The sequence below is a fragment of the Rhipicephalus microplus genome, chromosome 4 (assembly GCF_043290135.1).
Source record: "Rhipicephalus microplus isolate Deutch F79 chromosome 4, USDA_Rmic, whole genome shotgun sequence".
In the NCBI taxonomy this organism is placed as follows: Eukaryota; Metazoa; Arthropoda; class Arachnida; order Ixodida; family Ixodidae; genus Rhipicephalus; species Rhipicephalus microplus.
The window spans coordinates 552,156-566,444 of NC_134703.1; the positions used below are offsets into that span (position 1 = coordinate 552,156).

The 14,289-nt window shown below is 40.5% G+C and overlaps 1 protein-coding gene across 1 annotated transcript; it reads left to right on the forward strand.

Annotated features, from left to right (window-relative positions):
- Positions 1-930: 930 nt before the first annotated feature.
- Positions 931-13,780, forward strand: LOC119171889 (uncharacterized). Its single transcript, XM_037422760.2, has 7 exons — positions 931-1,022; positions 2,056-2,224; positions 4,415-4,537; positions 7,132-7,304; positions 10,152-10,311; positions 11,350-11,499; positions 13,461-13,780. Exons 2-7 carry the CDS (start codon positions 2,058-2,060, stop codon positions 13,633-13,635), a joined length of 948 nt encoding a protein of 315 aa, XP_037278657.2. The 5' UTR covers positions 931-1,022; positions 2,056-2,057; the 3' UTR covers positions 13,636-13,780.
- Positions 13,781-14,289: the final 509 nt, after the last annotated feature.

A 14,289-nucleotide genomic window follows, 5' to 3' on the forward strand; every position in this document is an offset into this window, starting at 1 on the left:
GATGGATCCATTAACCTTCGTACATTGCCCACTCGATCATGCAAAGAAGTGATGACACGTGTGCACAGTATATACGAAGTTGTTTATTAATCACATCGCGCATATGGTGTTAAGATGTCCATATGAATATTCATAAGGATATCCATACGGGTACACATATGAATATGGACATGAATGCCCGTATGTGGATATCCGTGTGAATGGCCATATGAGTATTCACAGGGATATCTATATCCATATGGATATGAATAACAAAGAAAGCTGCCCAGTCTTGCGCTTCCTTCAGTGTTGGCACCACTAGGGTGATGCTGCCTTAATCTTCTTAGCCATGCTGGTGCTTCCCAAATCACACAATGATTGGCACCACAGCGTGGGTTAGAGTCGTTTTTTTTTCATGGGCGTTGAATAGTATATGAAAGAAAGTGCATCTACTCACACATATCGCAGAAGTGCCTGCCCTCACCACTACGAGCACTGGCGTAGCGCAGGCTGTTACGCAGTCCACGAAAGTGGGGAGGGTGGCGTACGAGTCTTAGAGAACATAAATTTTGAGAACGGCTCAAGGGAAATAAACTATCTGCGCTTACTTACCTCACCGGACTTTACTCAGCGAACAGGTGTGAGGACGCAAGAAGCAAAAAGTGATAATGTCAATAAAACACAATAAAACTAAGCCTGTTTCCCTTTGGCAGGTGCACAAAAGCCAATATGTCGCTTTCTTATGCAGATGACTTCTCCTTTAAGCGTAGCCGATGATTCAAAGGTTGCCGGAGTTCAACCTATTACAGCTTCGCGGGAAATGGCGTTTTTGTTTACGGGTCGGCTGTCAAATATCTAACGAGGCGATCTACGTGATGCGTTCGAACGACTTCCGGAATTTGCATAAATAACGCTTCTACGTTCGGAGAATTCTGATGTTGCACAAAGTCAGGTAACTACCTCACACAGTTTCGGTGCAGTCAGTCTCAGCAAGGAACAAACGTGTGGAGAGAAGCCTGCTAGGAGCACCCATTGCAGCCTCAGTAAGTCCTCTGTGGTGCAAATTATTATTTTGAATCTATGCTGGTACGTTAGTTGTAAGACCAGTAGGATAAGAAGGAGAATAATTAATTCCTGGAATTCGTACATGCTATAGCTGTCATTATAAGGCATGGGATGGGGGTGGACTGGGTATTAGCTCTGACCAATTGGAGCTTTTTAACGTGAACTTAAATCTAGGCACATGAGAGTTTCTTCCCATTTTGCCCCTTCTGAAGTTCGGAAGTCATGACCAGGGTGATACGAACGAGTGCATGTAAACTTGGTCGTACCAGTATGAAGTCGTAGGCACTAGGCTGCGTAGACAAATACATCTATATAAAAACCACACTATCACACTAAGAAAGCAACGCAAACGTTGACGTCATCATCCATGAGCTTGCACAGGGTCGCTCGTAAATGCTGCCAATAATTTTTGAAAATTTTTCAATGCTACTAGAGCGAAGGGAAGCCTCATGTATAGAGCTTCCCTATTGCAGGTTGAACAAAAGTAATAAACCCCAATTTTCATTTCATTTTTTTCTTACTTTGATAGGTCATGTGGCTAGCAGGAGTAAGACCGGCAATTACCTGTAGTTTTAATTATTGATATAAAGAAAAGTTAAGAATGTCGAATAAAGCGCGCTGTATTTTATTGTATTTATGTCACAGTGCGGTTTTGGACACTACCACATGCGACGAAGTAAAGTTGACAAATTTAATGCACCGTAGACTTTGACTCTGTTCCCAATAGCATACGTGAGCCGGCGAACATTTAAATGCAGTAAATTTCTAGACTAAATTGGGAGGTAGAAAAGACTAGTACTTCTCCTAACTAAAACTAATGTAATCTAACTTGTCAAACAATTAGGTGCCTTTTATTGCCATCTTCTATACCAGAGTGTCCGATGACTAGATGTTGCTCTTTCACAAACGACAATGTTCAAAAGTTTCAGTGGACTTAATTAAATACAAATTGGGCTACAAGTTTGACGCGGCATTGCTTTTTTCCTGTGCAAACAACAATTTTCTTTTCAGAAATGGTGCGGATTTCCATCGAACTTTTGTTTGTATTTGCTGCTAGTTACATTATTGGCGTTCAGTATTGTTCGGCCACTATAAAGATCTACGGAGCTTCTCCTCTCAAGGTCGCAGTGAAAGGAGTATCAAGTGTTGTGAGTAAAGCGGCGTCTGCTTTCAAAGACACGTAATTATGCCATTTATTTTTTACACCATATGTAGGCTACGAAAATAATGAATGTAACACGGGATGTGATTCAACACAAATATGAATACCATGCAGGATGTTCAACCCCTCCAGCTTCAACGCGATCCTGCGATCTTGCTTTCACGTGCACCTCTTAGCCCCTCCCCCACTATCTGCTGACAGAAATTCTAGAAATACAGCCGACTAAAATGTTCATATTTTAATGAATCACAATTGCTAGCTACAATGCACTAGACAAAAAAAAAATGTAGACCACTGTGGCGAAACTGCAAAAAAGCAACTCACGAAAAGAAAAATGAGATTAGTAAGAGAGGACGATTGTAATTCCAGCATTTTCGCGGGGAAACGAGATTTGTTTGCAAATAAGTGTAGCGATGATCTGCTAGATGGCACCACGACATAGGGAGACCTCATGTGCTCGCCACCTTGAAGGCTCCCTAGCACTGCCCTCTTTCATTGCACTGGATAGTTTACTTGGCTGTGCTGTGAGCCAATCTTAAGTGCACCCGTTTTATGGCATCACCATGTACGTTTACATTTTCACATGTTTTAATTGCGCTATGGAATAGCATATGTATGTAATTGTGTTTAAATAATGTGGCTATGATCTTGGTGAACCATAACGATGGGTTGGTATAACCTCCTCGGCCCCTGGGTACCCAATAGGGTACCATTGTTTTAAAGGATGCAGATCATCACAGTTCAATATCCGCGTGTCCAAATTTGCCTTGGCACAATAAGGATGAGTTGCTTTTACGAAGTATTCAGAAGTGGCGCCGTGTGTCTAGTCATATTTTCAAAACGAGCGAACGAAAATGGCTGAGTACTACATGAGCGCTCGGCTGCGGCCTCGTGATAAGGGAAAGCTTTTTTTTTTATTGTAGCGTAAACGACATCATCTATAGTGCATTACTTTAACTGTGGACGCATTGTAGATCACATTGAAAGTGATTTGGGTTTGGTATTTTTGATGCACTCAATCTTGGAGACTTCAAACGATCAGGAGTACGCAAATGGGTACCATAACATTTTTAGACAACCGTTAAACTTTTTGATTTCCTCATTTTTCTTCGTTTGTTTTTAAAGGCAGAAAGTGAGATAATACGGCTTTGCAAAAGATTTTTCGGTGTTGCATTCTTGAAACTGAGGTAGATATTAATGGGCATTACCCATATTGTTATTGTCATAGTCTCCGTGGCACTAAGTGAGGAACTACTCAGAGAAAGACTGCTTTTTAAAAAGTAAGTTTTCTCAACCTTGCGACTGCGAACTCGAGTCCATGATTTTCTTTTTTTGCGTCGTACATGGAAGGTTACGTACGCGAGCTAACACAACGATACTTACGTACATGTAAAAGTTTATTGTTTCGTTAAAATGCCGATCATAAAAGAACAGGGGTAGTGAACTGTGAGATATTGCCGAACGTGATAATAAAAACAGCGGTATCATATACAGGAACCAAAGAGGAAGCACTATAAAGTTAAGCGAGCGATGGGCTCAAAGATTTTGATTTCTCTGAACTAGAGGTCTGAAATGGCTGTAGAGATTGCATCGGTTCATTAGGCATCGGCATGTATACTTGAGATTTTCAAGTTATGGCTATTTGACCAGGCATAACTGAAACAGAGTTGTAATCTTGCGGTATTTGTCGGAACGGTAATTCTAGTTGTACAAACTCCCCCCCCCCTTCCAAAAAAAAAGTTAGTCATGTTGAAAATATAAATACCTTCCTCATCAGACAAACAGCAACATCGTTTTTATAGCATTCTGTAATGTTTTAATAGCGATGCTGTGCGCTCTCAGCTGACTAATGCGTCGTATGTGGTAGTATTGATATCCTAAATACTACTTTTTACGTGTAAAACTGAAGCATTGATCGGGTCGGTTTCTAACTAATAGCTAGGGTGATATATTCACTACTTCACATTTTTACTAAAATAATTTCTTCAGTTAAAAAGAAATGTTCTTCGTTTTATGAACTTGTATGTTACGTTTAATATCTTCAATTTATTTTTTCACCATTGCACTATGTGTTTTCACCAGGAAAAATGATCCCATCAACAACAGTGACCAAAAATGTAACGAAATTATTGACTATACTATGAAAGCTTTCAATCACGGTCTTTGAAGAATGTTAACGGTGCCTTTTACTAAAGCGCTTATTCTTAGATTTGTGCCTACGAAGAACCATCGCATTGTGACGGACTTCAAAGATGGCGGTCACAGGTTTGCCGAAATTTTCGAGGATAAAAAAAGCGGTGAACCGGTTACGTGTAATCTTCTGGGTGACAGGTGGGTAGTGCTTATCTTATAGAACGTGATTTGATTAGTCTAATCAATACATACGTGATTCAGTAAACTTTTTGTAAAGGTTCACACTATGAGGAAACCTAAACAACTTTGCATATACCGTACTACAGGATTATTAAAGGCTTGGTAAATTGCTTTGGAAATCTTTTATGAAAACTTTTCTTGGGTACAGCTTTCAGGCAACGAGTATGGTAAGTTTTGCGTTGTACGAACGAACAACGAAAAAACGAGGGGAAGAACATGAGAAAAAGAAGAAAAGTCGTGAGCAACTTCATGACCATAGCATTTTACACGACTTCACACGTAGTAAGTATTTGTGCTTTGCATGCTTAAAACACATTTTAGAGGATGCACTTTCTTGGGACTGAAAAAAAAACATTGATTCACCCCACCTCATATGATGCGAAAGTCCACAGTAACGTCTGCGTTGCACTGAGTTGTTATATACATCCGAGTCCATTTTTTTTACATTGAGATAATTATTGGGCATTATTCTCTTCTTTCAAACTTCGACCTGGATAAATAGCGATGCAAAATTTCAGTAGTCACATTCGTTCACGTATATGGCAAGAAAATTGCATAAATTGAAGAAATTCGGCACAATATTAAGAGTGGGAAAAGCGCACTCGTGATGAATACACTGCGCAGGAACACACGTGCAAACACATTGCGCTATGTGTGTGCGGCTGTGTTAATTTCTTCATTGTGTAATCGTCTCAAGCATGTTTTTATTGTCCTTAATTGCGCACCACCAAAGTGCCCCAGATTGCCACCTTCTAATTTTTCAGAATTTGTTTCAACTTAACAAAAGTACGCATAAGCTGACTCATGCGCCGACTTGTCAACACTGCTGTCGAAACAGCCTGAAGTTGCAGGAGTTATAAGCGACAGTATGTTGCCGGGGCTGTTTTACTATTACTGTTGTACTATAGCTGACCGATAGTTTTTACCTAGCGTCTTTTATCTGTCGTACATTGCAAGCTCCCTGTGCTGTATGGTATGGTATGAATGGTATGGAGGCAGGAGTGTCGAAGCAGTGTCGCATTGAGTGCTTGAATAGAGAAGAGGAGCAGGAGGGAAAAAAAGGAGCAGGAGAAAGTGAAATCAATAACAAAAAAAACATTCAATCTCACTATTGAAAGAGTGGTCCTCATACTTTATACTGCACTGTTTGACACCTCTGCCCCCAAAATGTGTACCTATTTCCACTGTCCATGCATTGTCAACCTGCACAGCACTTCATTTTACACTGCCTTGTCGTATACATCATTATCATTGAAAAAATCCAACATTTCTCTATATCCTGACCTCAAAGCAATGCAACAGAACATACACGAGCACGCTCTTCAGCTTGTTATACATTAGCCCACTTCGGCGTCGTAGCGGCTTTGCGTGCGTCATTTAGTGTGCACCTACCAGCCCCCTCTCCACCAATCCCCTCATCAGTGACCATTGATTCTCGCCTTCCACAATAATAAACAATGTGCACTTCAAATTTATGAAGCAAATATTATAAAAAAGGATAATTTGGCTTTAACTGTTGATATACAGGGTGTCCCACATAACTTGCGTCAAGAATTTGAAAGTGAAAGGCACTTAGGAGGTGAATTGAAGCAAACGCATACTATTCGCACTAGCCTGTGGGTACTCACGCAGTTTTTGTTTCTCCCCATACTAATTAAATAATTATTCTCAATTACTTATTTTTAATTATTGGCTCGAAACCCAAAATACAAACACTGAGAGATGTAGACCGCTTTCAGACACCACCGACTAAATTGTTTCCTGTACGATACGTCTCGCGCTGTTATTTTTTCCACGTTATAAAGAAATCCCGTGAAATGTGAAAAGAAGCCATGTGACTGACCGCGAGCGCACTGCTATAGTTCTGCTATAGGCTTTCTTTACAACGCGAAAAAATAACAGCGCTAGACGTATTGTACAGGAAACAATTCGGTGGGTGGTTTCTGAACGTGCTCTGGAGTTCAGTGATAATATTTTCAGTTTCCAGCCCACAATTAAATAGATGGGTGAATAAAGATTAGTAATTAATTAGTATGAGGAGAAATAAAAAAGCTGCCACAGTTCATACAGGCTAGTGCGAGTAGTACGCGTTTGGTTCGATTCGCCACTGAAGTGTCTTTCATTTTCGAATTCTTGGCTCAACTTATGTGGGACACCCTGTATATATTTTGTGTTATTCCATATAATCCTGCCAAACGCACGGCCTCTTGTGCACACATTTTAGACGCTTGACATTTTCGCACGTTTTATACGCTTCTTAGAATGCATTACAGAGACGCTATTCATTATGCTACTGGCGTGACCGTAAACGGTTTGAACTGCTGACTTGATAACAAATAGTAAATACGAGTGTTGTTGAATTTCGTGTAAACAAAGGCGCGCTTTTTCAATCGCCGACTTGCGTCTTTGCTGATTGGGTACTAATTCTTTCGATGGCCAATACTGAACGACCGCGACCCCGTGTAGCTTTTTAACTTACGGTAGCACGTACTAAGCGTAGTACACTTCTTAGTTTGTGCTTCGTTCCGACGGTGTCTATACTTTTCCCACAGAATACTCATAAAATATTTGTTGAAGTTTATTCCAAGTGGGCTCGTTACCGACGTAACCGTGGATGAGATGGACGTTTTCATAGACAAATGCGTGGACCGAGAGTCAGAAGAGAAAGGCTCCTCTCTGTTGGATTTGCTAGGCACCGCTTTCAAGAGCCTCTTGATATACCCAGGTAAATGTAGTCATCTTACTCGTTGGCGCATCCGAGATCACTTTCCATGTCTGAAACATAGCGCTAACGTGGAAAACACTCCGTCAGCACAAATGCACGCATGACATAAAACTTCTAACATCACACTGTGGCAATTCGATATTACTGTGACGTTCTTAAAACGTTCAGTTGGTGCACCGGGGTTCTGAAATGATGTGTGACAATGACTGTAATAAAAAATAACACAAACAAATGTAATGGAATTTAATGTTTAAAAACGACTCGGAAAGAGACTTTATTAGGGAAAACATTGTTTAGCGGGAACAGGTGCAGTTGCCTGTGCTGCGCGTCGTTCCATAGAGCGCAGTTCACCCATAACTAATTTTCTCGGAATGGAACATCTACTGCGTTCTTCCTATAAAATAAAGATACCGCCAAAAACGCATTTGATGCGATGAAAACGGAAAATATATTTTTGTCTCTCGGAGTACATCGGTCGAAGCGAACTTTGGAAGTTAGGTTGAACGTTATCGTAAAAGAGAAACAACATCGGCGTCGAAAATGATAAAATGAGGGCATATGCCAGACCTAAACGTAAGCTGATGGGTAGAAAAAAAGAAAAAAAAAAAGAACGGTGCAGCATATGCATGCAGAAAACTGAGAAGGAAATAAAACAGGTGATATTTGATTCGTGTCTTTTTTCTTTGCTCTTTTTGTTTTCCCAGATAGGTCATGTAGCGATATGAATTGAAAGAGTCCGAGCTGTTCGAATTTTGAATTTACTGTGCCTCGAATAGTAAAGTTCATTTGACATCTAGCCAATCCAGGCCAATAAAATAAAGCTACATATAAATTAATAAATTATTTTTAGTGATTCCTAAGAGTGTTCTACTTCACTACACTGGAGCATTTGTTCTTGCAAATTCAGTTAAGAAAATTTGCGTTTTTGTGTTATAGCAAAAAAAAACCTACCTCGGCAATTAACATTTGTTTTTACGATAGTTCGCCTGATTTTACATTATAGGAAGCTATTATTCAGGATATGTACATTTTGTTGAATAAATAAAAAAGTGAGATATGTTGAGAGCATAAACGAAGAACCCGATAAGATTATTCTTCTGGGTTCATGAATTATAAATGTACTTTACTAATGAGGTACTTTAGGTATTCGAAACCGCTGATTTCTTAAGTTATAGTAATTTTGTTTAGACGAAATAGTGAATTCATTTTTGTGCGCTATATATAACGAGCTTTAATGTTAAATCACTGGACTGAATAGGAAAGTGACACTGAGTGATTTTAACATGATTGTCTGTGCTAATTGTGTACGGTACCCCACAGAACGCGGGCCATGGTGTACGATGTTTTTGTTACATATCCACCGAGTGAAACCGTCTAGGGTGAAAGATGACAGAGTGAAAAAAGGTCGAGGTTTACCTTAAAATAATGTTGAAAGTTGCTGTTAAAAAGTCTGAAAATGCTGCTGTGAGGAGGAGGACTGTGGTAGTAAGATGTCTAAAAGCGAATCATCGTAAAAGTAAAATAGAATTGTAGAGGTAGCTTTTTTCGACGGGCATAAAAATATGAATTTTCTGAACTGAATGTGCAAGCAGAATCGCTCCAGTTTTCTAAAGTTGAACACAAAGACAATGATATATAATTTTAATATAGACCGATAGAGAGAGAGAGAGAGAGAGAGAGAGAGAGAAGGAAAGGCCGGGAGAATATAGACTGGTAAATAACTTAAACAGTGTACAGCCCTGGTCAAGCCTGCAGATCTTACTTGCGTGATATCGGTGCCATAGGTCGGCAGAAAATTTAGAGCTCGCTGCGAAAAAAGGCCAACTCCGGTCATTTTACGAGGTCAACGATCACAATAAGATTCGCTGGGTACGTTCTTTTGCACATTTCCGTCATTGACGCCAAATTACATGCCTGAGAGATGCGCTGATCATTTGCAAATTAATTTTAAAGATTGCCTCGAAAAAAGAAAAATATCCTTGCTTGCCAGAATTGTTGGCAACACTGTCTGTGCGACGCGATGTTTGGCATGTCAACGGGATGGACGCAGTCGATGGCATCGCTACATCGGCTGCTACAGCGTTTATTGTGCTGGCCACAAGGCGACGTTGGCAGTGTCTGGCATGACTATAGCACAGGAAAGCTTTCTTCCTTCCTCTGTGGTGTTTGGCTGGTGTTTCGCGGGTCTGGCTTTCACAGCTTTCATACTTCGCGCCGGCGGGCTCAGTATACGGCCTCCGATTTTCACAAAATAGTATGTGGTACATAGACAGGGCGCCCGGTCGGGTTTAGGTTTCGTTCTTGCACTCTTTTGCTTATTAAAAATTATTTTCAAATATCCTGAGCATTTCAGCTATTGGGCTCGTGACAACAGTGTCTCAGGAACATAGAAACACTACTACCTTGACATGGCCGAAAACTCGCCGCAGTTGGCTTTTTGGATTTACTCGAACTCAAAATCATTAAAATGTTCCGCGATCGAACCGGCTCGGACCAACACTCGCCGAAATATTACTCAATTGGACTAACTCGTACTCAGAATCACGGCTAGATCTGAGGCTGAGTGAGTCTAAGTCGACTCAAGAGTTGGTTTGCCGACCTGCCGTTTAGCTCAGATCAATATTGCTAGTAATGAAAAATGTTGACTAATGTTCACTGATTTTAGCTCTGTGCACTTATTGTAACATTATAAGTAAATATGATGTGTATGCTTCACTATGAGTGAGCTTCACTCAATTACATGCTTCACTGGATAACCTAGTTTTCCTCAGAAAAAGCTTGTCGGAAAAGTTCTTCCCTTCGGCTCACTTATTTGATTTTTTTGTTTGTATTTTGCTTGGAGTGCAGGTACTAAATGGTGCGGGGCTGGAGACATCGCCAAGAGCTACAACGATTTGGGCATCATCCGTGAGATTGATATGTGCTGTCGAGATCACGATCATGCCAATGACAGCATACCGGCTTTTGAAACAAAGCACGGAATCACAAATTTTAGGTTCTATACAATGTAAGCTTTAAGTACGGCTTTCTTGGGCTAGTTGATTGGATAAATTTGAAGGAGTCATAACGATGGGAGATACGCATGTAAGCTATCGGTGTCTTCCAGCACTGTGACCCCTATAGACGTAAGCTTGTCAAACGAGAAGTTACGATATCGAAGCTCGGAACATAACTCGCAAGAAGAAAGAAATTAAGAAAAAAAAAGAAGATAGGGAGGATAGCCGAAAAATCGTATGGCTAACTAATATATTGTAGAAAGAGAAATAGAGTGTTGATAAAGACGAGGAGGAAGAAAAAAAAAGGAATGCGCAGGGAATTGGCTGACATGGGCGAGACTTCATTGCCACCTAAAGGCGTTCGCGCAAACCTGTCGTTCTCAAAGACCACACAAGTGTCTTCATTCTCTTTGAGGCGACGAGTGATAAAGTACACAAGGGACTTAATCCCAGAAAGTATGGTATCACATCAAGTTTGTTTTTACGGTAAATTGCGATGAAAGTATGAGAATGTCTGCCCAAAAACTATGCTTTTAATTAGGTGCCCTGCGAGGTTTTCCACACATGATAAGTGTAAACTATCTGTTTGTACTTTTGTAGATGTCTTTGTCAACATGGCATTTGCCCGCATAATGGAATATCTATGTTTGACCACCAAGACCAGTGTTTCATGCAATGTACTTTAGAAGGTCACGTCGCAGCGCTTTTTACGCGAATTTCTCAAGACGGGCCACCGTGAACTAGTCTTGGAGGAGGCCAAGGAAGATGGAAAGAAGAAGTGTCTACCCTACCCACGCCTTCACGTAACTGACGACTCCATTGTTATCGCTAAACAAAAGATAAAGGATCTTAAAGGAGATAAAAGTTAAAGAAAGGATGAACGATAGATGTGCGAGTTTGTGCGTGTGTGTAATGCGCATACTTGCGGCCGCGTGTGTTTACACCGGCGAGGTGAAAACGAATGCTATAAATACAAGAAGCAATATGCGAGTGAAAACACGTATTCCTCATTTACGCATGTCCATGGTTTTTTTCTCAAACCTCTTCAGGACCAACTGTGACGACGATGAGAGGTTTTTCAAGTGTCTCGTGGATGCCAGCAATGTCATTACGGCATCCGTCGGCATAGCTTACTTTGACGTGCTCAAGACCAAATGCTTCAAATACGGCCATCCTTTAAGATGCACTGGTTTTAATCCGTAAGCATAAGTGCGTTTTTTTTTGGTGCTTGGCATTCCCAGAATATCATACCTTGTAAACACCTTCGTCGCATGACGATAAGGACACCCTCTAAAAACATCATACGGTAATAATCATGCAGCTGCTTTTCGTCACTTTTGAATGGCGACGTGCTCAAGACGAAATGCTTCAAATACAGTCATTTTTTAGGATGCACCGGTAGGTGCGTTTTATTTTGTTTTGCTTGGCGTTCCCAGACCGTCAGATCTTGTAAACACTTTAGCTGCATCACGATGAAGACGCCCACTAGCAACATCATACCATAGTCATCTTACAGCTGTTTTTCGTTACTTTTCAATGGCACAACATTGAAAAAAATTGTCAGGACTCGTGGCTGGCAGATTTCTGATGTATTCATTGAAATTGTTTATGATTTCTCACGCTTTAGTTTGGACTAAAACGCAACGTTATTCGTATGAAAATATTGTGTTAAACATGTTTCTCTGACCAACTGGTTGATTTTTGGTGGCAGTGGAATTTGCTCTATTCTTCTGGCATATGTTGTTCAGTTGTACTGTCGGGGTACAAGCGAAAGAAAAAAAAAGGCAGATTTTTAAAGCAAGAAGCCAAAACAAATCATTGGCGGCACATGTTATCGTTATAAATAACAGCGAAAATATTTACATTGAAACAACCGAACAAAACAGGCCTGAGCGATTTCCTTATCCAGTTGGTTGCACAAGGTCACTATTGCGCCTTTAAGTAAACCTTTTATTTTGAAGACATTGTTGGAGCAGATCAGTAGCTTCATTACCATGCATATACAAACATTTTACACCACAGCTGTGTATGCCTAGGTCTTTTTGTATCTCTGTACATGAAATTTTCAGAATAAATAAAAATGAATAGATTTTTTCTGTGGGGCTGAACTGTGGCCGCCACTCTACAAATACATATATAGAGTGCTTGAAATGCGGCTTGCAACCGCTGTATCTACACTATCAACGGTGCAAGGAAAATGTAGGCATATAAATTTCTATGAAGGCTTCAATGACTTTAGAGGAGGGTAGATAACACCCTTCGGCAGCACAACATGTAAAGCTGATGAGAAGAATTATACGTACAGGCCAACATCTGGCCTTGCAAAGACTTCATGCGAAACATGTGAGTCAATGGTCACTCCTTTTAAGTGGCTTCTCAAAATTAGCTGACCAAGGCTACGATGAAGCACATGCTATGCCGACACCTTCCGGTGCCCACCACGATGAAAAAAGAGTGAATGTCTTTGTTGGACATCCTTTTTATAACCTCTGTGTCACGTGGTAACTGACCATACACCTTCAAAAGTGGAAGTGACTCTTAATCTCTTCTCTTGATCTCGTCACTAAAAATTGTTATGCTAGTAAATATAATAGTGCTATTGTAGGGAAATTATGACCGGCTTTGAGCTAGCATAATTATAGAATAGACTCTTACATGCATAAATATCGCGTCTCATCTCAACTAGAGGGACATGAACGCACCACAATATCACCCGCACAATACACGTCACGTGCTTTAGAGTGTTTCTATACTCGATCAATATTATCGTTCAACGATAAGTTTCAAGTAATCTATATTAATGGGAGATAAATCACCCTGCTAATTAACCTTGTTTTTGTAGGAGAAGCGACAGAATAGTGACAGATATTTATAAATATTTTTATGGCAATGTCATTGATCTTGAACTGCAATCTAGTTTCTCCCTACAAGGACCATTCACACTTTAATTCCTCAAATTTCAAGTGTGGCGTTTATGATGGGTGTAATATTTTACAACGTTCGTCACGACATCTCACCCTAGTTGTTACGGTCATGCAGCACAATTTGATAACCGAAAGTACAAAGTCAAAAGCTGTCAGCAAGAAATCACTACTGCCTACCGCACTTAGAGCAGCCAGCAGCATTAACACGCACTGTTCACAACTAACTTTCATTTCAGGTTTCGCATGCTGCTTCTTCGCTCGCCTTGTAACAACAAGGAGGAAGACACGTCTGAACCAAAGAGTTGGAGCGTACAAAATCCGACCAATTTTCTTGAGGCTTTCGTCAACAGAAAAAAGAACGATTTCAAGGATGCGATTGCGGGTCCAGAGGCCAATGACTCAGAATATTAAAACTGGTCCTGTCAAAATAACCCCATAGTGCACGCCAAACAACACATTTATTTGCAACAGCAAACAACAATTAAATGCAGCAACTTCTGTCTAGATCTATTTGCAAACATAGGTGATTGTATGATAAACCATATGTGAACTGGTGCATGTGTCGCGGATGCAATTAGACTGAGTAATGATGTGCCCGTAGTACAATCGCCGCAGCCACTCCTAGTGGCTTTGGAAGTTTTGTTACTTGGGCCGACGTTCCAACCTTTCACAAGTGGACTTTGTTAATCTCCTCTAACGAAGGCAAGTCGGCTTGCCTAAACTTGCGTATTGTTTAGTTTCGGCCGTTATGGTGAGAAACAAACCAACGGAAGTTTCGGTAAAGGTTTACTGCAGAGAATCATTCCACTCACGGATTGTTCGAAAAAGTTGCGTATAAGAAACGTTTTTGTTAGATCAACCATTTGTGTTACAATCACTCACACACACGGGTGAAATACTGGCGCGGAGTGCAGTGGCTAGATTTATAAGCAGCTTCACACGTGTTTCTATGAAAAATTGTTAACTTTCACTTAGCGCAGCATGACAGCAAACAGGTGTGTGTTCGAACTAACCACAAACAAAAGTGATGGTTCAGCTAACGAGGATCGGAAAAAGTGTATGTCT